General features: G+C 38.7%; 4 protein-coding genes across 4 annotated transcripts; all 4 read left to right on the top strand.

Moving 5' to 3' along the window:
- The first annotated feature begins 368 nt into the window (after window positions 1–368).
- LOC101307536 lies at window positions 369–4004 on the top strand. The gene is made up of 6 exons (XM_004307297.1): window positions 369–754; window positions 1126–1347; window positions 2120–2225; window positions 2555–2891; window positions 3322–3606; window positions 3726–4004. Exons 1-6 carry the CDS (start codon window positions 601–603, stop codon window positions 3861–3863), a joined length of 1242 nt encoding a protein of 413 aa, XP_004307345.1. The 5' UTR covers window positions 369–600; the 3' UTR covers window positions 3864–4004.
- A 791-nt stretch (window positions 4005–4795) lies between these two features.
- Window positions 4796–8185, top strand: LOC101307250 (uncharacterized protein ycf45-like). Its single transcript, XM_004307296.1, has 9 exons — window positions 4796–5257; window positions 5491–5705; window positions 5797–5947; window positions 6069–6260; window positions 6535–6697; window positions 6790–7034; window positions 7195–7371; window positions 7469–7630; window positions 7813–8185. Exons 1-9 carry the CDS (start codon window positions 4796–4798, stop codon window positions 8110–8112), a joined length of 2067 nt encoding a protein of 688 aa, XP_004307344.1. The 3' UTR covers window positions 8113–8185.
- A 515-nt stretch (window positions 8186–8700) lies between these two features.
- LOC101306961 lies at window positions 8701–13141 on the top strand. Its single transcript, XM_004307295.1, has 3 exons — window positions 8701–8897; window positions 11914–12425; window positions 12633–13141. Exons 1-3 carry the CDS (start codon window positions 8787–8789, stop codon window positions 12862–12864), a joined length of 855 nt encoding a protein of 284 aa, XP_004307343.1. The 5' UTR covers window positions 8701–8786; the 3' UTR covers window positions 12865–13141.
- Window positions 13142–19159: 6018 nt separating this feature from the next.
- Window positions 19160–21206, top strand: LOC101306672. Its single transcript, XM_004307294.1, has one exon. It carries the CDS (start codon window positions 19228–19230, stop codon window positions 21019–21021), a length of 1794 nt encoding a protein of 597 aa, XP_004307342.1. The 5' UTR covers window positions 19160–19227; the 3' UTR covers window positions 21022–21206.
- The last annotated feature ends 1142 nt before the right edge of the window (window positions 21207–22348 follow it).

Raw genomic sequence — 22348 nt, 5'->3', positions numbered from 1 at the left:
CATATTTTTTTATAGAAACCAAAAATTTCTTAATGGCCATTTCCTTTTTAAGATTTTATACTAATAAATCATGACTGTATCATTAATCATAATTCTTTTTCATTTATAACAAAATCATGTAAAACAAAATTGATTAATGGTGTTCCCCTATAGTAGGACGATTCCGGTCCACTTGAACTTCACCAAACTCTATTTGTTAGTTTTCATGAAATAGCAGAAAATTAAGGACGGTCGGAAACCAACACCGAAAAAGTTGTCTTTGAAAATCAGTCTCAACTATACTCGAGTCCACCTACTCACCACGTCTCGAAGACTTTAATCTCTGTCTCTCACTCAGTCTCTCCCACCGATAAATATGAGAAATTGATATTCCATAAGTAAACAGAACCATCATCTGTTATCTTCTATCTGGATGATTCTATCTGATCTCAAACTCTTCCTCTATTATTTGGAATCTCCCACTAATTTTGCTCATTAAAAAACAAGAGCAAGAATCGGAAGATACCCACCAGACCCAACTTGGGTATCTTTTTGCTCAGTTTTCTGGTCACCGGAAAACAGAGAACAAAAAAAAAAAAAAAACAGAGGAACTTGGCGGGAATGGGCATTTTGCATGAGGACGTGGTAGTGATTAGCCAGGGAGAGAAGGCTGGAGATCCCACTGTGGTCACTGTGAATTGCCCCGACAAAACTGGGTTAGGCTGTGATCTGTGCAGGGTCATATTGTTGTTTGGGCTGAGCATTTGCAGAGGAGGTGAGGTTTTCTTAAGCTTTTGGTTTGATTGCTTTGTTTTTCTGAGTAATTTGAGGTTTTTCTGGAGGTGGTTTTTTATTTTGAGCTGGGAAAGTGGTGTGGTTTGTTTTGAACATTGAAAAGTTTTTTACTATTTGGATCTGAAATTCTTGAGAATGCATGTAATGAATTTTATTGAAGTTTGCTGAAACACTAATTGGTCGATCCGAGCTTTAGAGAGACACAAAGAATGAGTCTTCAGTTTAGGATCTTTTGTTGTAAAGCAGAAAGTAAGGCATTCTTGATGGATCATAGAATTTGTAGTGGAAAATTAGTAGAATTCAATACTGTTTTGATGAAAGTGAACATTTTTTGTTGCTTTTGTGTTGAAGATGTTTCGACCGACGGAAAATGGTGCTACATAGTGTTTTGGGTGGTGGGAAAGCCGGAGACTAGGTGGAATTTGCTGACAAAGAGATTGTTAGAAGTGTGTCCATCATACTTTACCACTTCTGGGATATACTATTATCGGCCGGAGAATCAGCAGCCGAAGCCACTAGATGTGTTCCTTTTGAAATTCTGGTGCTCTTATGAACAGGAAGGCCTATTGCATGGTAAACTTTCATTTCCAAGATTGTCATTGCATGATTACTTGTTCACTCTGAATTGATTCTTCACAGCTTACTTTTACTTAGATGAACAAGACTTAGAGAATTTTGTCATTTGGGTTCTAACAGTAATGTTTCGGTTGTTTGCTCTTGCTAAATGATTCATCACACTTTCTCAATCTTCAATGCAACTATCCTAGTAACAGTTTGAGCTGGAAAAGATCACTTCTTTTGTTATGATGATAGAGAGAGAGAGAGAGTCGGTGATCTTTATAATGATGACAATTTGGGTTCTTCATATAGACTATAGACTATATCTGAGTACTGACTGAAAATAATTGATTTCTATGTATAACAGTATACGAGGATGTAAGCTTTATCAGTAGTTTTTATTTCCCTCATAATGTATAAACTAAAATTTACCAAATTTAGTAATTTATGAAATTGATTGAGGTTACTCATAAACTATTCTTCAGACTGGCCTATTTAAAGCTTTAACATTGTGATCTATTTTTATGCATAGATGAGTACAGTAATTGTATTATCCCCATTTAGAGAAAAGAAATCAAACTAGGGGTCATGTTGAATGAATAATGAGGTGCATATCCATTTGGCAACTTCAATGTAGAAGTGATGGTTCTATCTGTGTCTTTTCTTTCATTTCCTTTACCTGGTATACCCTACTTGTTTCGATGTATCTATATCTGAGAAAAAAGTGCCATCTATACTTCTATATATTTTTAGTTTGGGATTATTATTGATTCTTTTTACTGAATAGATGTCACTAAGGTTCTTTGTGAGCTTGAACTCACAATAGAGAGAGTGAAGGTGTCTACTACCCCAGATGGGAAAGTGATGGACCTTTTTTTTGTTACAGATACCAGGTTTGTCACTCTTGACATTATTTCCCTATCTATATATGGTGCATCATTTCTGCCTTTCCTTTTCTTTCTTTTTTTGGTATATCTACTTCTCAAGTTTCATTCTAGAGTAAAAGAGAAACAGATCCTCAACATGGTTCCTTCAATTTTTGTTTGCAAAATATTTTCAGTTAGGTTCTTTAAACTTGTTTTTGCAATTATTATATACCGGTCTAGGTGTTAGTGTATCATCGTGTCTGTGTGAGGGCACATCAGTTGAGGGTCAGTTCTGAGATTGTTTCATCTTTCCTCCTAAGATATGGCTAATCATATTCTTTCTCTTTCTCAATCAGAGAACTGCTGCATACAAAAAGACGGCAAGATGAAACAATTCATTGCCTGAAAGCTGTCTTGGGGAATGTCTTATTGGGTTGTGAAATTGAATTGGCCGAGTCAAAAGTTACTGCATGTTCACAGGGTTCTCATTATCTTCCTTCTGAAATCACTGAAGAAATGTTAAGTTTGGAGTGGACCAACGGCCACCTAAAAAGACCTTTTGCCTCCATTCCCATTTCGATAACAGTGGACAATAACCTCAGCCCATCTCACACACTAGTTCAAATATTCTGTCCAGATCATAAAGGTCTAGTGTATGACATCATGAGAACACTAAAGGATTGCAACCTTCAGGTACATCTTTTTTAAGCTATGTAATTTTGGGGAGAAATAAAATTTTAGGGTCTGTTCACAATTTTACCTTCTCACATCAAACATGTCATTGTTGTTAATATAGATGTTAGTATGCAGAAACTAATTAGTTTGACGTTAAATGCTTGATGTATGCTCTCAATCTCCTAATAAAACTTCAATAAACTTTACATGGGTCAAGGAGTTCAGGTAAAATCATACTAGAGAGATGTATGTAAAGTAAAGTTGGTATAATTGATATATTTATAATCAGTAGTGAGTTCTGGCGAGCAAAAGGTTTGTATCATGCCAGTGCTTCTAGCCTTTTTTGGCTGATAAAATTCAATTTAGTCCTCCTCTTTGTTGTTGTTGTGATTTACCATATTAGTGAATAATACTGACCATTGTATATAAAATATGGGTTTAATATCAGGTTTCTTATGGACGATTCTATGAGAACACAAAAGGGAATTGTGAGCTGGACTTGTTTGTAGTGCAACCAGATGGCAAGAAGATTGTTGACAGCAAGAAGCAAGATGCCTTGTGTTCTCGCTTGAGAGCGGAGCTTTTGTGTCCGCTTCGTGTGGCTGTGGTGAACCGCGGCCCTGACACCGAGCTGTTGGTAGCAAACCCGGTTGAGTTGTCCGGCAGGGGCCGGCCTCTTGTCTTTTATGACATTACTCTTGCCCTCAAAGATCTGAGCACACGCATCTTCTCGGTATTAGCTCTAACCACCACTATAAGTGTCTTATTCCAGTGATATCCTACATCTTGGTTTGATATCCAACATAATTCGTCCTTCTACCATTCATTGTGTTCTTTACCAACTTGTTTCAGGCTGAGATAGTGAGACACATGATCCGAGATCGGGAGTGGGAGGTCTACAGATTCCTGCTAGATGAAGGATTCTGTCCTTCGGTGCCAAGGAACAAAATCGAGGAAGGTGTAAGAAATATACTGATGGGTTGGGAATAGATTGCGCCAAATTTAGTCAGCAGCTTCCATCCTTATCAATGTACAGCGTAGTTTCTGAGCCTCAAGCCTATATTGCAGCAATACTCTAACCGAGTATGAAGTGTAAACCGTATAATGTGCATAAATAAATGACCGTTTATCAGTTGCATAACCCCCCATACCTCCCACCTTGACTTGCATTGCTCCTAGAACTTGCCATCTTAGTAGATGCCAACTGCTTAGCATTTCTTTCTCTCTTTGATCTTCCACCATAGTATGAGTTTCCGAAATAGTCAGCAGCCACAGCGGTGCCGTCTTTGTCAGTGACCTGCCCCAACCTTGCACGGCTGAAATTATGTTCATTTAGTTTGGTTCAAGTTGATAGTTTCCAACGTCAACTAAGTACAAAATTTCCTCCTACTCACATTCGGACCATTCCTATAGGACTGGAAGCGTGTTGGGATTTGCCATCCAGCCTTTCATACAATTTTTTTCTTTTTCATCCTTGTTTTCTTTCTTCTTAAAATTAGATATCAGCTACTTGGGTTAAAATTAGATATCAAGCTACTTCAATTATATCCTTGATCAACACAGCCACCACGTCAGTATTTAATTATTTACATCGAGATTCATGAAAATATTTCAGCAGAATCAGACTAATCTATACGTGTACTCAGTGTAGTGTGTATTTTTCACAATCGTATACACCAAGGAACAGAGAAATACAAATTTTCGAGAATTCTATTTTGTCTGAAAATGAAAAGGAGGGTGAGGAAAATTGTGTGGCTGTTGAAGCAGCCCCCACGTGTATGAACTTCTTTGGTTAGTGGGCCCCATCTTCCCTCCAAAATATGCTCCAATCCCAGTGGAGATACCCCCGAATCTTCTCGCCGATCGTTAGCTTAAAAAAAAAAAAAAAAAATTATCAAAGCAAAATCCCAGTCTGTAACAGAATGAGAGCTCTGAGCTCGCAATTGGTGCTACTCGATCTCCAGACCTCATGGCACTCGGCCAACCAAATCCCCATCTCCACCCTCTGCTATCTCCACACCTCCAAACTCTCCTCCTCATTTCGTCGGACACGTGGCGCGCACAAGTCAATCGCTTCGTCCCGACACTCCTCCACCTCGCCGGCGCCGGAGATTCGCCGCCCCTCGGATCGGTTCTTCTCCGGTAACTCTCCGTCTTCGAGTTCCGGGAGCTCGGCGTCCACGTCGCGGACGGAGATGGAGATGTTTCTGGAGCTGCTGCCGGAGAGGATGAAGAGCGAGCTGTACAGGCATGAGGAGATCGGGAAGCTCATTGAGGTTGTGATGGATTTGGGGCGGCCTCCGATCGCGAGGTTTCCGACCGGTGATTGGGTGATCTCGGAGACTCCGGTCAGCCATGAAGATCTCCGGCTCGCTGTTTCTAAGGTGATAAAAGACTGTGACAATTGTTCTCTAGAAATAGTAATTAAGCCATTTTGGTGGTTAGCGGTGTTAATTATTGGTTTAATTCTTTAGTAGGTAACTAATCACTTTATTTAAACAATTTAAACAAGACTGCAACTTTTTATATGCTTACTTAGAAGTTGATTGATGAAGATGGAACTATTTTTTTTGGTATGTTTTCTTATTCGATTTTGGAAATTTTGTTTTGTTTGCAGGTTAGTGAGTTTTCGGATGATAACCGTTCTGGAATTAATAACTCGTTACATCGTATTAGTGCTATTCGAAACCGAAAGCTGCAAATCATTGGACTTACTTGCCGGGTGGGGAGAGCGGTGTCAGGGAGTGCCGAGGTCATCCGCGACTTGGTTGAGGGTGGAGGTTCAATCTTGGTGATAGGACCTCCCGGAGTTGGCAAGACGACCTTGATCAGGTATATGTACTACTTTGATGTTTTCCTACTGTGACCTGGAATCAAAGAGCGAAGATGTTCTGAATTTTGTTTGGATGTGTTGTTGGTGCAGAGAAATTGCTAGAATGTTGGCAGATGAGCATATGAAGCGTGTGGTAATAGTGGATACATCTAATGAGATTGGAGGAGATGGAGATGTTCCGCATGCAGGAATAGGCCGTGCAAGGAGGATGCAAGTTCCTAATGTCAACATGCAGCATAATGTGAGTGTTGACATTGATTATAGGGCTCATTTCTGTCACTGTTGCTTTAGTTCCCCAGTAGTATTACGCTTTTGCAACTCATTTGGTTGTATAATCTCTTTTGCCCTTTCCTTTTGTGCAGATTATGATTGAAGCAGTTGAAAATCATATGCCTCAAACCATTATAATAGATGAAATTGGGACAGAGCTTGAAGCATTGGCTGCCAGCACTATTGCCCAAAGAGGAGTTCAACTAGTTGGAACTGCACATGGAATGACAATAGACAACATCATAAAGAATCCTTCTTTACAAATCCTTGTTGGTGGCATAGAGGTACAATGCCATCCACTCTATATTCATTCAAATTGGAGTTATATACATTTTTCAATTGTGTTTCTGGTATGCATCAAGTTTATCATTTTGTAAGTGTACAAAGTGATTAACCAAATAAAAGAGGGTATACAAAGTGGCATTAATTCTGCAAGGTGCCATATTGTATGAATTATCCTTTCCAGTGCAATGATCATTCATTATTGGTATTACCATTTAAGCAGTTCCCGGATAAGAAATGTTGATAGATTAAAGGAATTCTTCATGTAAATTGCAGAGTGTGACCCTGGGAGATGAAGAAGCGAGAAAGAGGAAAGTTCAAAAGACAATTCTTGAAAGAAAGGGGCCTCCTACATTTACATGTGCTGTTGAGATCATATCTAAAACAGAATTTCGTGTTCATCACAGATTAGATGCAACAGTTGATGCTATACTAGCTGGTACTTCACATTTTCTCCTTTAGAATCTGTACTTATTACTTGAGTAGTTGTAAGGGAACACCTAATCTGATATGAAGGTTTCTGGCTTATAGGGAAATCTCCTTTGTTTGAAGTTCGTCGTATTGATGCTGATGCTGATGACTCTTGCATGCCTACTCAAATCTCTGAACACAACTATCTGAAAGCATCAGATTTTGTTGTTACTACAGACATAGTTGCTAGTGTTTTGGAGTCTGACGAGGAAGATCTAGATCCTCCACCCAATGTGTCTAGAAGATTGAGCAGTGATAAATCTGCGAAGAAGAGAAGTTCACCAGTGTGTATATATACATACAAGGTAAAATACTTGGTTTCCACATGGTTCACTTTCTGCTTTAATTGGAAATCTACACCCATGAAGGATGTAATTTGACCAAAACCCCTAAGAACTTGTATTGTCAATAGTTGCTGACTAGGCAGATGATCTCAATTGACCCTTCATTTTTGTTTGTTTGCAGATCCTTGAAGCTGACCTACTGCAAGTAGCAAAGGTAATGGGGCTTGAGGATGAAATTGAGGTATCTGATGATATTGGAACAGCAGATGCAATTATAGCATCAAGTGCTGAAATGAAGCAAAACCCATGGATCCGTAGTGTAGCAAAATTTCACCAGTTGCCTGTATTTGTCATGAAGGTAATGTCCGTTTAGACTTTCTGTGTCTATGTATTGTATCTGTATATGCCTGTAATCTTGCTGGGGCTCACTCACATATTTGATGTTTATCTTGCAGTCAAATACCATGGCTCAAATCGTGAAGGCAGTTCGTATGATTCTTGAAATGGAATCAGTTGGCTCTTTGCCAAAGCAGCTTGTCAATAATTCCTTTGACATTGAAATTGAAGATGATGCACCCAAAAGAAAACCATCTTTAGAAGAGATCGATGCATTGGAGGTGCATTTCCTTTCCCATCCCACGTATTTTCTATGGATACCTCTACCGGCAGTTTCTGAGAAATTGTCCTCTCTGTTGTACGCTATGCAACTCCACATTTGCTTTCAGTATTTCTGATTTTGAATCTGTCAGCATATATCATCTGCTTAATGGTACCACATATTTCCTTTTGTTTGTGTCAGGAGGTTCGACTTGCAATCGAGTATATTGTAATTCCTGGTGGAGAGGCAGTAGAGCTCCTTCCAAGATGCTCCGAAATAATTGCTAGACAGCTGGAACTGGTGGAAAGTTATCAGTTGGCAGCTGAAAATTCAGGCACTAAGCGCAATCCGAGGTTGCAGATTCTTCCCATGAGGATAAACAAGAAGAGTTCATCAAAACCTGTAAAATCCGGTTCTATAAAATCGACCAACTCTAAATCACTAACTGGTGGGGGTGGTGGTAGCAGTGTTACTAGGCTCCCCCTTTTATCAGAACAATAGAAGTAGGGATGAAAAGCCTGAAAGTTGATCACACTTCAATCACTTGTTGATACCTGTGCCATTTCATGTACAGCCCTGTAAATTATGTATGTCCATTGATGTAATTCTTTCACAGCTGTAACTATTTGCAATTGTTTCATCCTCCAATGCTATAATGAATCAAGATCGATCAGTTCTTTTTTCTCTTTCTTGTCTTTGCTTCGCCCTGAGATTCGAACTCGACACTTGTCACTTGACCTGACATCAAAGATGGAGAAGAGAAAATTACTATTAGACTACAATTCTCTACAAAAAGACACAAAATTCTAGAGGGATTTATAGTTGCTTTGGAGATTTTCTTTACATTACACAGTGCTCCGAAGTATTAAAACTATATAATTGAGTCATTAAATTAGTCATATTTAGTTGTATGTCTCATTCAAATCTAATCTAACAACTCTTACTACAAAATTACAATATTTTGGAGCACTAAAGAAAAAAAACAAAAGTTGGAGGACTAAAGTGAAAAGGACCTCAAAAATTGGGGCCTATCCTAATTTACAAAGTAAATAAATAGAAAAAGAAAAGGGGAAAAAGAAATTCAAAGCAAGACTGAGGCAATAGAAAGAGAAGCCGAAGCGGTTAGGGTTTGGGTACAAACCAAAATACACAGAGTGAAAGAGAGAAAGAGAGAGATGGCCGGGAGAGAAGAGTACCGAATCTTCGTCGGAGGTTTAGCCTATGAAGTCACAGAGCATGAGCTCGAGAGCGCCTTCGCTCGCTTTGGCAAAGTCCATGAAGCGCAGGTAACCCCCAATTCGTTCTCCGACGCTTGTAATTGTGTGCCTTGCGCTTTATAGGTTGAAGCTTCTTTGCTTTTGCTTGAAAACTTTATGAAAAATTTTTGCTGGTTTTGAAATTTCTTTCTGAAATTCGGGGTTCGATTTAGGGATTTTAGTAAAAGAAGGTTCAAGATTGGTTGTGTTAATCAGTTGGAGGCTCTCGTTTGATCTGCTGCTAGATTCTTTGATTGAGAATTTCGGTGCTATTTTGTGAAACAAAAAAGAAAATTTGACATTTTCGGTTTTAAAGTTGGAATGAAATTTGAGACTTGCAAAGGTTTTCGGAGTGTAAAATGCTTAATTTTGATTTGATTTTGGTGAATTTACTGTTCAAAACGCAAGGTGTTGTAGTATCGGGATCTTGAGCAGTGAGATTGTATGGATATAGTACACTACATAGATTGTATAGATGTGTTTGATACTGTTTTGATGATTCTCTGTACGATACTTTATTTTACTTTGCTGTTATCTTTGTATATTAATGCTCTTTTGTTTTCTTGTTCTGTGGAGTTATGATCTTTTGATGCCGTGCATTGATGGATATTTCGTAGAGCTGTTTTTGTTAAGTGGTCGCATCGAGTTTGCAGACTGTGTGTCGTTTTTGGTAGTAGATTATAGCTGCTGGGACTACAGATCTCAAGACAGGAAATAGAAACATTAGCAGATGGTCTCGCGATTTGTGGAGTTTGGTTCAAGGCAGCTAATTTTAGGTTTAATCTCTTGGAAGAGATGCGAGTTCCACAAGAAAGTCCTGTGGTAATGTTGGGAAGTTGGACCATAAGTATTGCTTAGAGGATCAAACGACTAAATGACAAGTCAGATGACATGTCAAATATGAGAAGTTTCTTGCTCTGAAGTTATGCTTTCTGTTTTTGGGTTCTTTTCATCGAGTGCTGAAGCCTCAGATGGTTGTTGCTTGAACCAGTGATTTGGTTCTTTTGCTGCAAGAAGTTTTTTTATTTTATTTTTCTAAGTAGAACAAAGGCCCATATATCTATCAGCTTGCCAATATTTTTGGTTGGTTTGATTCAAAACATGACGGTGAAGGTTGTGTCTGTCTTCTGAGAGATCTTTGAGCCGGATAATTTCTCCTCCTCCTTCATGTCACATGTTTCTGCTCTCATAGAATTCAGAGGGTCATCTACTTCAACTCAATCATCTGTTATGTGGGCAGATTCTTAGTGGCTACTATATCGCAAAGCTTTTGTCGTCTCTTGCTAACTTTTTGTTCAGATATAGTAGACTTCTGATGACTGATTGGGTGAGGTTCCAAAGTGTCAGATTTAGTTAGTTCATGCTTGAGGGGTTAGTCTGGGTTAGTGACTCTAAACTGTTTCTGGCTGACAATGGGTTCCTCTCATCTGCTAATGAGGAGCACACTTGAAGTTAGGGCTGCTTTTGAGCCTTGCACTTGAACTTTGTTTGAACTGCTTATTATCTGCTATTATTGTTTTGTTGTGATGATTAAGCTATTTATGCTGGTTTAGCGGGGAATGAAGATCATCTAGACCTTGTAGAGTTTTTTTGACATTAGCACTGGGGCTTCCAACACTGTCAGTCTGGCAAGTTCACATATGACCACGTTTTTGCAATGCAGTCTGTTGGTCTTTTGAGTCATCATTCAGATCAGTTTCACTTTTGAAAGTGTCAGAAGGAGTATTCTGTTTGATTATCATATTGTGTGGACAAGTCTGAGCTCAGCAACATCACTGCTTCACTATCTATCGATGGTTTCTAGCGTATTTATAGTTGAAACTTTGATTTAAGACTCCTTAATACCTGAGGGTTCGAATTTTTGATAGTACTAAAAATTGTAGGATTTTCCTAAAAATCAAAAAAGCCAGAAACACAAATATGATTTCAGGTGTTGACTATATCAGGGTTAGTTGATGGAAAGAGAATCAGCATTATCTTGGACAGAGTATCTTGCTTGTTTATGAATGTTTTGGTTACTGTTTCTGACTTGTTGAAAGACTGATGGAGCCATGTAGTTATGGAACACGTTGGTCATAGTATGCAGAGTAGAGATGTCTGCCGTGGGTAACTAGATGTATTTATAAGTTGTTAATTTTGAATAGTTTAAAGATCAACTGCTGCAAGAGCTGCCTTTTTCTGGCTGATCTGTGTAGCTTTGCCAGAAGAATATTGGTTTTGTGACTACAAGACAGATGTTTGGGGTGTCGATGTAACTGCTGGTGTAAGTGATAGTGTTCTGGGCGTAGAGACTATATGCATTTATGCTGGAACAGTTTATGCTGGAACCAGTACATTTGATGTTGTGGGAATTCGAGGTCAGTGGTCATCTGTTGTCAGATGTGGATTCTTCTAGTATCAGAAATATTCCAGTATGAAATGGTGCTCTGTTATCCATATTTATAAAAGGAAAGTAAGTATAAACTCATTTTTAATTACCAGTTAGATTGTTGCAAAACGTATTTTAGGTACAATCCCTATTGCGTCTCCAATTTTATTGTTCTTTAGTTAGTCACTCGCACGATAAAATATATTCTGAATCACTCATTGCTTGATTGGTCTAATTTATAATGCCTGTCCTCTCTTAGATGTGTGTTTACGGTGTGGGTTTAGTTTCAATTGCTTGTTAATCTCAGATTCTCAGTTAAACCGGATCATGCCCTACTTGCAATGTTCTATCCTATTTATATATTATATGAATTGTATTCTCATTATTTATCATGCTTTGAAACACATTTGTCAGTTCAGTGGTATCACATTATACATATTGATACTTCGAATTAGTAGAATGCAATTATAATGCATATTATAATGCAATGAATCCTTAATTTTCCGAGTGGTGGAGTCATACATGTCTAATGCAATGCATCCTTAATTTTTGTTGTTTGATGCTCTTTCTGTCTAACTTGCAAATCTTGCAAGTATCATTGTGTTGAGAAGAAATCACTCTAATTTTTTTGTTTATGTAGACGCTGGGTATGATCACTCTAATGTAGAATTTCTGCAGATCATGCTGGAAAGAGATACAAAGCGTCCTCGTGGTTTTGGTTTTATCACATTTGGAGATCGACGAGCAATGGAAGATGCAATCCGGGAGATGCATGGACAGGAATTGGGTTCCCGCACTATCTCTGTGAACAAAGCCCAACCCAGGATGGGAGGTGAAGATTCTGATCATGGCTATAGAGGAGGAGGAGGAGGGGGAGGATACTCTTCTGGTGGCAGGAGAAGCTATGGAGGAGGTGGTGATAGATCTGTGGGCCAAGATGAATGCTTCAAGTGTGGGCGTACAGGACATTGGGCTCGAGACTGCCCATCTGCTGGTGGTGGAAGAGGTGGAGGGGGAGGTTCATTCTCTTCACATTCTAGGTTTGGGGGAGGTGGGCGTGTGGATCGCTTTGGTGGAGATCATGATCGCTACATGGATGACCGTTATGATGGAGGGCGCTATGGAGATAGGGATCGTTTTGACAGCAGGGAGGACAAATATGGGAGCCGTGATCGCTATGTCAGTGACAGGTATCAATTACTTCTCCACTACTTGTTCCATTCTGTCGTTATGTATGGTTATAGCTTATAGACTTGAGTTGCGTGCATTCAGACCCCCTTTTATATTCTTTAATGCTTAAATAAAACATTTTGTTTTATGTACATGTGATGGGAGAAAAAAAAAAATTAATTATACAGTTGCACTTATGCTGTACTTTCTGCACTTATTCTCTCCAGGTACCCAGCTGGTGATCGTTTCGCTAGTGACAGATATGGTGGTTCTGATCGTTACCCCCAAAATGGCTATGGAAAAGACAGAGGCTATGACAGGGATGGTGGAGTGAGAGGTGGCAGTGATAGATATGGAAGAGGAGGTCCAGCAAGAGATGAGGGAGGTTACCGTAGCAGGGCTGGCCCTTACGACCGCCCTAGCAGGGGAGGCCGCCCATCTTCTTTTGACCGCTACTAATGTCTAAAAGTGGGATTGTCAGTTTTCATTGAACTTGTAGCTGTTATGTGTACGATTTTTAGATTCTTGCTGTGGGATGTTGAAAGTAAATTTGCGTAGGAGGACTTTTATGCATTACTATCGTTTACTAGTTACTTGTTTGAGTATTACTTGTAACCCTCTCTCTTTCTATCCTTTAATTCTTTTGTTGACAAAGAAATAAAGGAACATGAGAGATTAGGGTAATTCTAATTGGAAAAATAGACCTGTTGTTGAAAATTAGTATTTGTTTGTGTTCATCTTTTCATCTCTTTAGTCTTTTTGGTAGTAGAAATTCTATACCCCCAACTATAAGTCTCTAGACCTTGTGTAAGCATACTGTGATGAAACGGAGTTATTGGAACATATGTGGCTCTCTGCAGTACGTGCTTTGAGTCCAAACATTACTTTGTTTCTTAACTCAGTCGTGCTGGATGGTTCTACTGTGGGATACCAAACCATAACAAAGTCCACACTCATTGTTTGGCCAGATTATCTCCCCTCGTGTTCTTACCGCAGAGCTAGTATACAAGTTTGTTGAGTTCCATGTGGAATGTCTCAATGGGATTGTGAACTTGTTAATGATAGATCTTTTCAGACTAGTTATCTCTCTTGAGTCTTCGAGATGGATGAAAGGACTCATGAGCGGAGCTGCTTCGCAAGGGGCTCTGTATTCCAAGATGGGTCAAAATTCCCAGTCACTGTTGCGGCTAGGAGAGGAATCTGAGAAAAGCATCAAGCAGCTTTCTACTTTACAAGTAAAACCAGAAGACTAGCGAAGTCTGAAATTGAGGCTCTTTTAGGGCCTATTTCCAAAGTCAAATATGAAGCTTCTAAGTTCTATCTATGAAAGAAACATAATCTGATGATCTGGATTAAGATGTCATCAACTAGAACCTTTCAGTGCTGGAAATGACACCCACTATCGGAAAACAAAAACAAAAGAACTGCATACAAGGAAGCGAATCTGTCTAGCTCCAGAATTTTGAAGATTATAGATTAAGTTAATTAGAATCATAAACATGTGGTTTAAGACTTTTCTTTCTTCCCTTTCACTGTGTAAACACTTGGTCTCTGCCTACTTTACGAAGGCGAAAAACAGAGAGATCAGAATCGCTTTGTGGCTCAGTTCAACATATTTCCAAAAGCACAGAAAACTACAATGCCGGATGTTCAAGGGAGTTGACTAGCCAGCTGAGTTGATCTTATATAAATAGACAGAGAGCAACCAGGAAATCTTTCGCTTCTTTCGAATCGTCAACATATCAAGCTCGAGAAGAATACCAAACCTCTATCCAAAGTTTCTGTGCAAGTATACGTGTGGCTGCTCTTTGCGTATGAACAGCGGCATTGACCCCAAACGAATGAGTACTGAGGAAAATAGTACTATATATGATTCCATGTATAGAATAGGTAATGTTGTAGCTTTCACCGGTATGAATTCTCTGGTTTGGCTTGTATGGATGGATATATCAAATATGGTATGAGAAATTGGTGACGGGTAGTCTGCTCAATATTCAACTATGCTTTGTTCGTAAATGACAACTTATGAGGGCTACGTACTGACTGGACCGATCGAAAAAGTCGTCACACTTACAAGCATGTGTTCGGGTATATAACTAGTATTTAACGAGGTCGGGTTAGTAGTACAAAAGAGTATATACTTACGGTTCATATGTTGAGTTGTCAAATTGTGAATGATCGAGAATCGTATTTTCAAATACAATAGTATCTAACAATTAGTGAGTACTATTAGATAAGTCATTTGAGAATGACACATTGTTTGGTAAAATAAGAATGAAAAAAACTAAAATTTCACTACAAATGTCCAAAAACGCGAATTTCATTGACCACAGTCTGTTACAAACTAATTGGAGTAATTTGGAGTATATCAAATCGTCTACGTACTTGAGCAAGGAAATTAAAGAAAATAGATTTTGGATGCCTCACTCGAGTGTGTGCTAATAAGCTTAACAAAATGGATTACGAAACAAACTGGTCAATTGTGAGCGTTCATATCAGGTATATACGAATTTGACATGAACATCTATAGACGACTAATCAACTAATTAGAATACAATTAGAAGAAGTTCGATCTGTGCGGCAAAGGCTGGCCCTTCAGCAAGTTTGAATAAACGATATCAAAAACATAAGAATCCAATCTAACGCATTCTTTTAAGACGTTAATGATACTGATTGAAAGCTTATCATTCATACTTTGTTTCTTATGAAGCTGGCTTATCAGTTATTGTAATTAACAATGCACTCTTTATTTAATTAGCTAATCACACTATGCATGATAAGGATTAGTTCACATAGCAAGCAATTAAGCAAATAGAAATGCCATTGCCAATTTCGAAGAAAGTGACCAATTAATGATTTATAATTAAAGAATGAAATGCTAATTGCTATACAACTTACACACTAGGTAGCGATAGGTCAATATATATATATATAACATGAAGTCGTTATTTTTCACGAATATATTGCAAGAGCACTTATGAGTTACACATGGGACAGGGTGTGAATTTCATATTAAAATGGATCACATTTGAGTTTTTGATCAGATCAAGGTTATAATATGGGAATGGCGTAGGATCTGATTCCCTTATTAACACCTGACAGAGTTTGGCAATGACTAAAACTAAGATAGAAGATTGTTTGGTACAAGCAAGGTGATGGCATATCCCAACGTTCAAATTTGATACATAAAGTTAGAGAGGAATTTAAATATTTATTTATTAAAATCATGAATTATTCTTGATTAATCAACTCCAAATTAATTATAGATTAATTAACTAATGTTTTTTCTTTTATCAAACAAATAACTGAAATGCTACAATGAGTCTAGCACCTCATACTTACAAATAGAAGACTAATACCACTAGACTAAATGGTATTGATGCAAACTAATGTTCTTTCTTTAAATTTAAATTGCTAACTCCAAACCCTAATTGGGGGAATATATACGACTTTCAATCACGCACGATATGATAAAGACCTTACAAATGATGGCAAAAAATTAATCATTTAGGATCATTTGGAGTTCCGATATCCGTGTATACATGCATTGTAGTTCTTCATTATATATTACCAGGCACACAAACACGAAGGCTGTATTGTTTGTTGGGTAGTGGAGCACAAATTGATAAGATTAATGTATGAACGATGGAAAGAATGAAAGGAAGGCGAAACAAATGTGACCAGAGTTTCAGGTACTTTGCACTCTCGCAAGATTTTAATTAAGGGAATCACACATTCGAAACTCTGATATCCAACTAGCGTGATCGATCATGATCTAGTTGTCGATCTGTTGTTGTTCACCAATATTTGAACTGACATATAGATTTAACAAACTAATACTCTTTATATATTAAAGACTTTATATTTTGTCGATAATGATCCAGCGAGATACTTTATCTTACGATGATTTGAAGAAGAACAAAATTGGTAATTAACAAGACAACACTAATTAATATATAGCCACTCAACATATTGTCATCGATCGACATCCGTATGAACAATCGATCAGAAATCAATGGGCAGGGCTTAGCCACATATTTGAAGATGTACTATTTCCTCAAAGCTATTGATTGCTCTTGTACCAGACATTTCCGACCGACTTTGTATTACACAAATGAATAAATTGCTGATATTATGAGGGGCGATCGGATCCATCAGTCATGATCTTCATAGTCAAAGCTACTGCATGACTTTGAAAATTCCAGTATTGTGTTCCCAGCTACTTGCGATCGAGCTAGCTCCGCGTCAAGCATGCATCACCATTTGCGAACTGCTCTAGAGAAATATCCAGCACCTACATTGACGAATTCATATATTAAACTACTACTCCAATTATTTCTTATGTATAAGGCATCAAGATAAGGGGATTTATTATCGAATCAATCACTGTTGTTTTATGTAGTACTAATTATAACCGATCGAACAGATTGTTGATTTACTAAATTTTTCACTTGAATCAGCAAGATGTGATCATAGAGTGCATGTTAATATTCAATCTCATCATCAACGAAAGTTACTAGAAAGACACTTAATTTAGATAAAACGTACTTAATAAATTTTTAAGATTATTTTTATTTTTGGACGGTTAAATGCTGGATATTCAAACGTGATAAAAAAAAAGAAAAAAGAGAGGACTAGTATGACAATATTTGTTGAGAGAAAGCAAGTAGGGGCAAGTAACCATATGAGGCAAGTACGTAGAGACACGTACTACAAGTTCCCATTTCTTATGAAATTTCAACGTTGTGGAATTTGATATTGTGAGTGATCATAGATGATAGAAAAGTACGATCTGATGCTCCAATTAACTCGCTCGTGATTCCATTGTTGTGACGTTTTTTTTTTTTTTTGGTAAAGAGAGGTTATTCATTAATGAATCTCAATAAACAATACAAATAACGACATGCCCATAATACGCTTCTCACACAAACTATCCTAGCTAAATCCAAATACACTCACCTTCTACGAAGATAAAACCAAAAACAAAGAGATTAAAAACTCCGAAGTGTTATAAACTGTGTCAACATAATTCTTATTTTTCTTGTCGATCTCCCGATCAAGCAGATGTAATAATCGAAGTGGAGTTCACCACTTTAACTACCGCCTTTTTCATCTCCATGTACTGTAGCAACTTCAGTTGAAAGCTTCTTCTTTGGAGGCAGAGTTACCTCTTTGCCAACCACTTCCATTGCTTCTGAAGAATCAGTAGAGGGATTTACCTCCTCTAGCAAACCATCCTCCTCGAGCATCTTCAACAGCCACTTCCTACCCTTTAGAATAAGGCGAGATGCATGGACCCCAGCTCCTTAGGCTTTGTAGTTATCTTGGTTAAACCTTCATCCAAAACAATAAAAACGAATTAATCATGTTGATGTATTGGAAGAAATTCAAGAAAACTACGTACGTATCAAAGAAAAAAAAAAGGTGAGAAAGTAATAAGTTATTGAGTCATACATAATAAGGGCGTTGATATTATGAGGGGGTGAGACCTAAAATTTGTGGCTTTAATCTTATATATTATGTCATATAAATAAAAATATTTATTTTCAATTCCATATAATATATTTTTCTAAATCATAATATTGCATTATCAATTCTACCCTTTCTATTTCCTTTTAGATTTTTTTTTAAATAAATAATTTTATTATTTATCCACGGCAAAAAAACACTTACATCAACTAACGTCTTGTGCCAAATATTGAATTCAACCCAAGCTAACAGACTAACTGATAGGTAGCCCTCACTGCATATATATAAGCTCACTTATTATGCCTACGTACACACCCGAATTTCAAAGTGTCTATCTAACTTTCATTGGAAGTAAAACTAGTCGCTTAGAGACCGCAATTAGTGTACAACTAGAGTTACCAAGAATTAAATATCAAAAATTAAAATTGAGATGCTAGGTAAACTGCGGGACCAAACAAACCTAGGGGCCCAAAGGATCGAGCACAGGCCCAAAAAGAACCCAAGCCCAACTACTTTGGGCACCCCGGATTTGGACACCCAACAGCTCAAGCCTTACCTTTGCCCTTATCAGAAGAGCACGTACCAACCTCCCAAGTGACAGGAATGCTTTGCGGAGGTATGACAGACTTATTGTTTTGTCGCGGCTTCTTACTTCCAATCGGACGTCCAGCTTTCCTTTTATAGGTTACCAGAACCTCCACAAGAGAAGAAGACTCAAGAAGCTTTCCTTTTAGATTTTAAAGGGTGAATCAATGACATTAATGAACTTTATTTATTAGGTAATAAAAATGAAATATTACATATTGATAGTAGCCATAATATTAATATAAAAAAAATACCCGCACATGCTCTTTAGAAAGAAAGTATCTAAATATTTATTTAATCAAAATTTTGGTGCTAGGATATTTATCCGTCTTTTTAAAAAAAAAAAATTAATCTCTATTTATTCATTTTGGATAAGTACGTATAGTAGACTTTGTCCAAAATGGTGGCGTAATATGAGCAGGGAACACTTAACTGTCAGCTGAAGCTGAAGATTCCAAATTAAAGAAATTCACTCTTTAATTTCCCCACATTAGTTTTCCTCTGGATAAGATGAAATATATATTAGGGGATCGGATTATCGTTCCTATCTTGTTCCTCAGTTATTTACTCCTCCCATTTACTCCATTTATAAACGTAGTCAACCAAGTCTTGGTGTGACACTATATCTTCTTCTTTCTCTGTCACTTGCTCTCTTTGTGTGACTTCCTCTATATATTCCTCCTACATTTCTCTCTACTCCACACCAAAGTTTGCTTACAGCTCTCTCTGGTTCAACCTAGCTAGCTAGATACATATATCAATCCAGCCATGGCGGGTTCCGGTCCTCGAGGATGGGCCGACACCAAAAGCCTGACCCTCCAGGTCCTCAACGGCCGGTGGTTCATGGTCTTTGCATGTCTCTTAATCATGTCCGCCGCCGGCGCCACCTACATGTTCGGCCTCTACTCTCCCGACATCAAGACAGCTCTAGCCTACGACCAATCTACACTCAACCTCCTCAGCTTCTTCAAAGATTTTGGATCCAACGTCGGCATCCTCTCCGGCCTCCTCAACGAGGTCACGCCGCCGTGGGTGGTCCTGCTGGTCGGCGCCGTCCTCAACTTCTTAGGATACCTAATGATCTGGCTCTCCGTCACCAAAAAAATCGCGAGACCAAAAGTCTGGCAGATGTGCTTGTACATTTGCATCGGCGCCAATTCTCAGTCGTTCGCCAACACTGGCTCGCTGGTCACCTGCGTCAAGAACTTCCCCGAGAGCCGCGGCGTCGTTTTAGGGCTTCTCAAGGGCTACGTCGGCCTCAGTGGCGCTATCATCACGCAGATGTACTTTGCTTTCTACTACAACGACACCAGGGCCTTGATTCTGCTCATCGGGTGGCTTCCGGCGGCGATCTCGTTCGCTTTTCTGAGGACTATTAGGATCATGAAGGTGATTAGACAAAGCAACGAGGTCCAGGTGTTCTACAACATGTTGTACATCTCTCTCGGCCTCGCCGGATTTCTGATGATCATGATCATAGTAGAGAATAGGGTGAACTTTACTCAACAAGAGTACGGCGCCAGCACGGCGATGGTGCTCTTCTTGCTCGCTCTTCCCGTTGTTGTTGTTGTAATCGAGGAGTACAAGCTTTGGGAGAGAAAACAGCTCGAGATGAATGGTGACGTCAAAATAGTGACGGAAAAGCCAGTCGTTCCCACGGAAGAACAATTAGAGGTGTCAAAGGAGCCGGTCACATATGAAACTCCTGAGTCCACAGAGGAACAACCTAGCCAATCTTGTTGGAAAACTTGTTTTAGGCCACCAAATAGAGGAGAAGACTACACTATTCTTCAAGCCCTATTCAGCATTGACATGCTCATACTATTCATGGCGTGCATATGTGGTGTTGGGGGCACATTGACAGCAATTGACAACTTGGGTCAGATTGGCACTTCGTTGGGATATCCCACACGCAGCAGGAAAACTTTCGTCGGCCTGGTCAGCATATGGAATTATCTCGGTAGAGTCGTCGCCGGATTCGTCTCGGAATTTTTACTAAAACGATACAAGTTCCCTCGTCCTCTCATTCTAACCCTAACCCTCTTTGTCTCTTGCTTTGGTCACCTCCTCATTGCCTTCAATGTTAAAAATGGTCTCTACCTAGCCTCGGTCATAATAGGGTTTTGCTTCGGCGCTCAATGGCCTTTGCTCTTCGCCATAATTTCTGAGCTCTTCGGGCTCAAGTACTACTCGACTTTGTACAATTTTGGTTCAGCCGCGAGTCCCGTCGGCTTGTACTTGCTCAACGTGAAACTCACCGGTCATGTATACGATAAGGAGGCGATGAAGCAATTGGTGGCCAAAGGGCTCGAGAGGAATAAAGACGAGGAGTTGACTTGTCTTGGTGGAGAGTGCTTCAAGTTGTCCTTCATTATAATCACAGCTGCCACATTTTTTGGGGCATTGGTTTCATTGATTTTAGTGATGAGGACAAGGAAGTTTTACCAGAGTGATATATACAAGAAGTTCCGAGAGGAGGCAGATAAAGCTGCTGAGACTGAAATGGCCATGGCACGAAATGGTGTCACCAATGGCCATAACCAAACCAATGGAAGATCGTAGACGAATGCATACATGTACTTCTTCTTCTTCTTCTTTTTTTTTTTTTGAAACCGCCTGAAATAGGTATAGAAATTAGGAAAAAGGAGACTATACAGATCAGTGTGTAATTTCTCTTTTAAATTTGTGTGGGATTTTTACATCAATGTCGATATATTTCAGTTTAGCCTTCTTTTTCTACAACTTGTATCAAAAAAATAAAGAGCGGCGGGCATTGCTGATATGAAATTGACTGGAAGAGCCTTTGTCCATTTCTTTATGGTCCCTAAGTAAGAGGATGACCATGGCTAAGCTGCAAGTCGACAAAATCTGGTTTGCTCATAGTTTTCTGAAGATGGAGACTTTTTTGGTTTCATTTCGGTGCATTATTAGGCTTATACAAAACTGTTGCTTTCCCCATTGAAAATTTTAAGCAGGTGGATGTTGAATGTTGAATTTTAATAATAGAAACAAAACAAGTATGGTAAAGACTAGAAATGAGATCTTGGATATTTTATAGCAACCAAAGCAATAAGTTACGGATTGTATCTTAATTATGAAATGTTGATTGGGTCTGAGTTTTTCATGTTTATGTGTTTGGATATGTGGAACATGACAGAAGCTTGAACTCTTAGTTTGCATTATCGATCTATGCAAGGAGGCCTTATAGTAATGCTCGGTCTTGGAATAGGCTACCTCACCCCAATTGGAACTAGTTTAGAAGATATCCCCATTGGAAATTTGGCATCCTATGCAATACGACAAGTTTCAACTCCAAATTAAGTGAGAATCCATTAAGGGATCCGTCGTTTGCATTTGCCTCCTCATCGATCTTAAGGATCCCATTCTTAAATGAATGCAATTGCAATAGCCTACTGGAACTTTAAAATTGCAATTAAACCAGAAACCCTGCTAGAGATGTCAAATTTTTCTGCATTTCATTGGGGGTTTCACCATCCTTGTCTAGTTGTCTTGTGTAAAACTCCACATGCATGCATGTTTCTGGTTATTAATTTGCAGGACCCTTTGGCTGATATAATAATCATGCCAATTGTCAAGTGTTCGACTCATTTGAATTTTGGCTTCGATCTAGCTAGCAGATGGGATACGTTCCAAGTAAAATATTGTCAAGGACAGGTCATTGGAAGCTAGATCAGTAGTTCAATACTCTTCCAACTTTGTAGTCCGATTGGGTTTCAGACTCTGCTGCTCTTGTCTCATCCTTGTTCCTCCTACAAATGTCAATGCTCTAGCTAATTAAAGATTTAGGACTAATTAGCATTGCACTTTGCAATTATTATTATCAAAATTGAAAAACTAATGCTTCATCCTTGGGCTTAGGCCTAGACAC

The sequence above is a fragment of the Fragaria vesca genome, linkage group LG7, assembly GCF_000184155.1.
Source record: "Fragaria vesca subsp. vesca linkage group LG7, FraVesHawaii_1.0, whole genome shotgun sequence".
In the NCBI taxonomy this organism is placed as follows: domain Eukaryota; kingdom Viridiplantae; phylum Streptophyta; class Magnoliopsida; order Rosales; family Rosaceae; genus Fragaria; species Fragaria vesca.
This window is presented reverse-complemented; position numbering and strand designations above follow the sequence as displayed.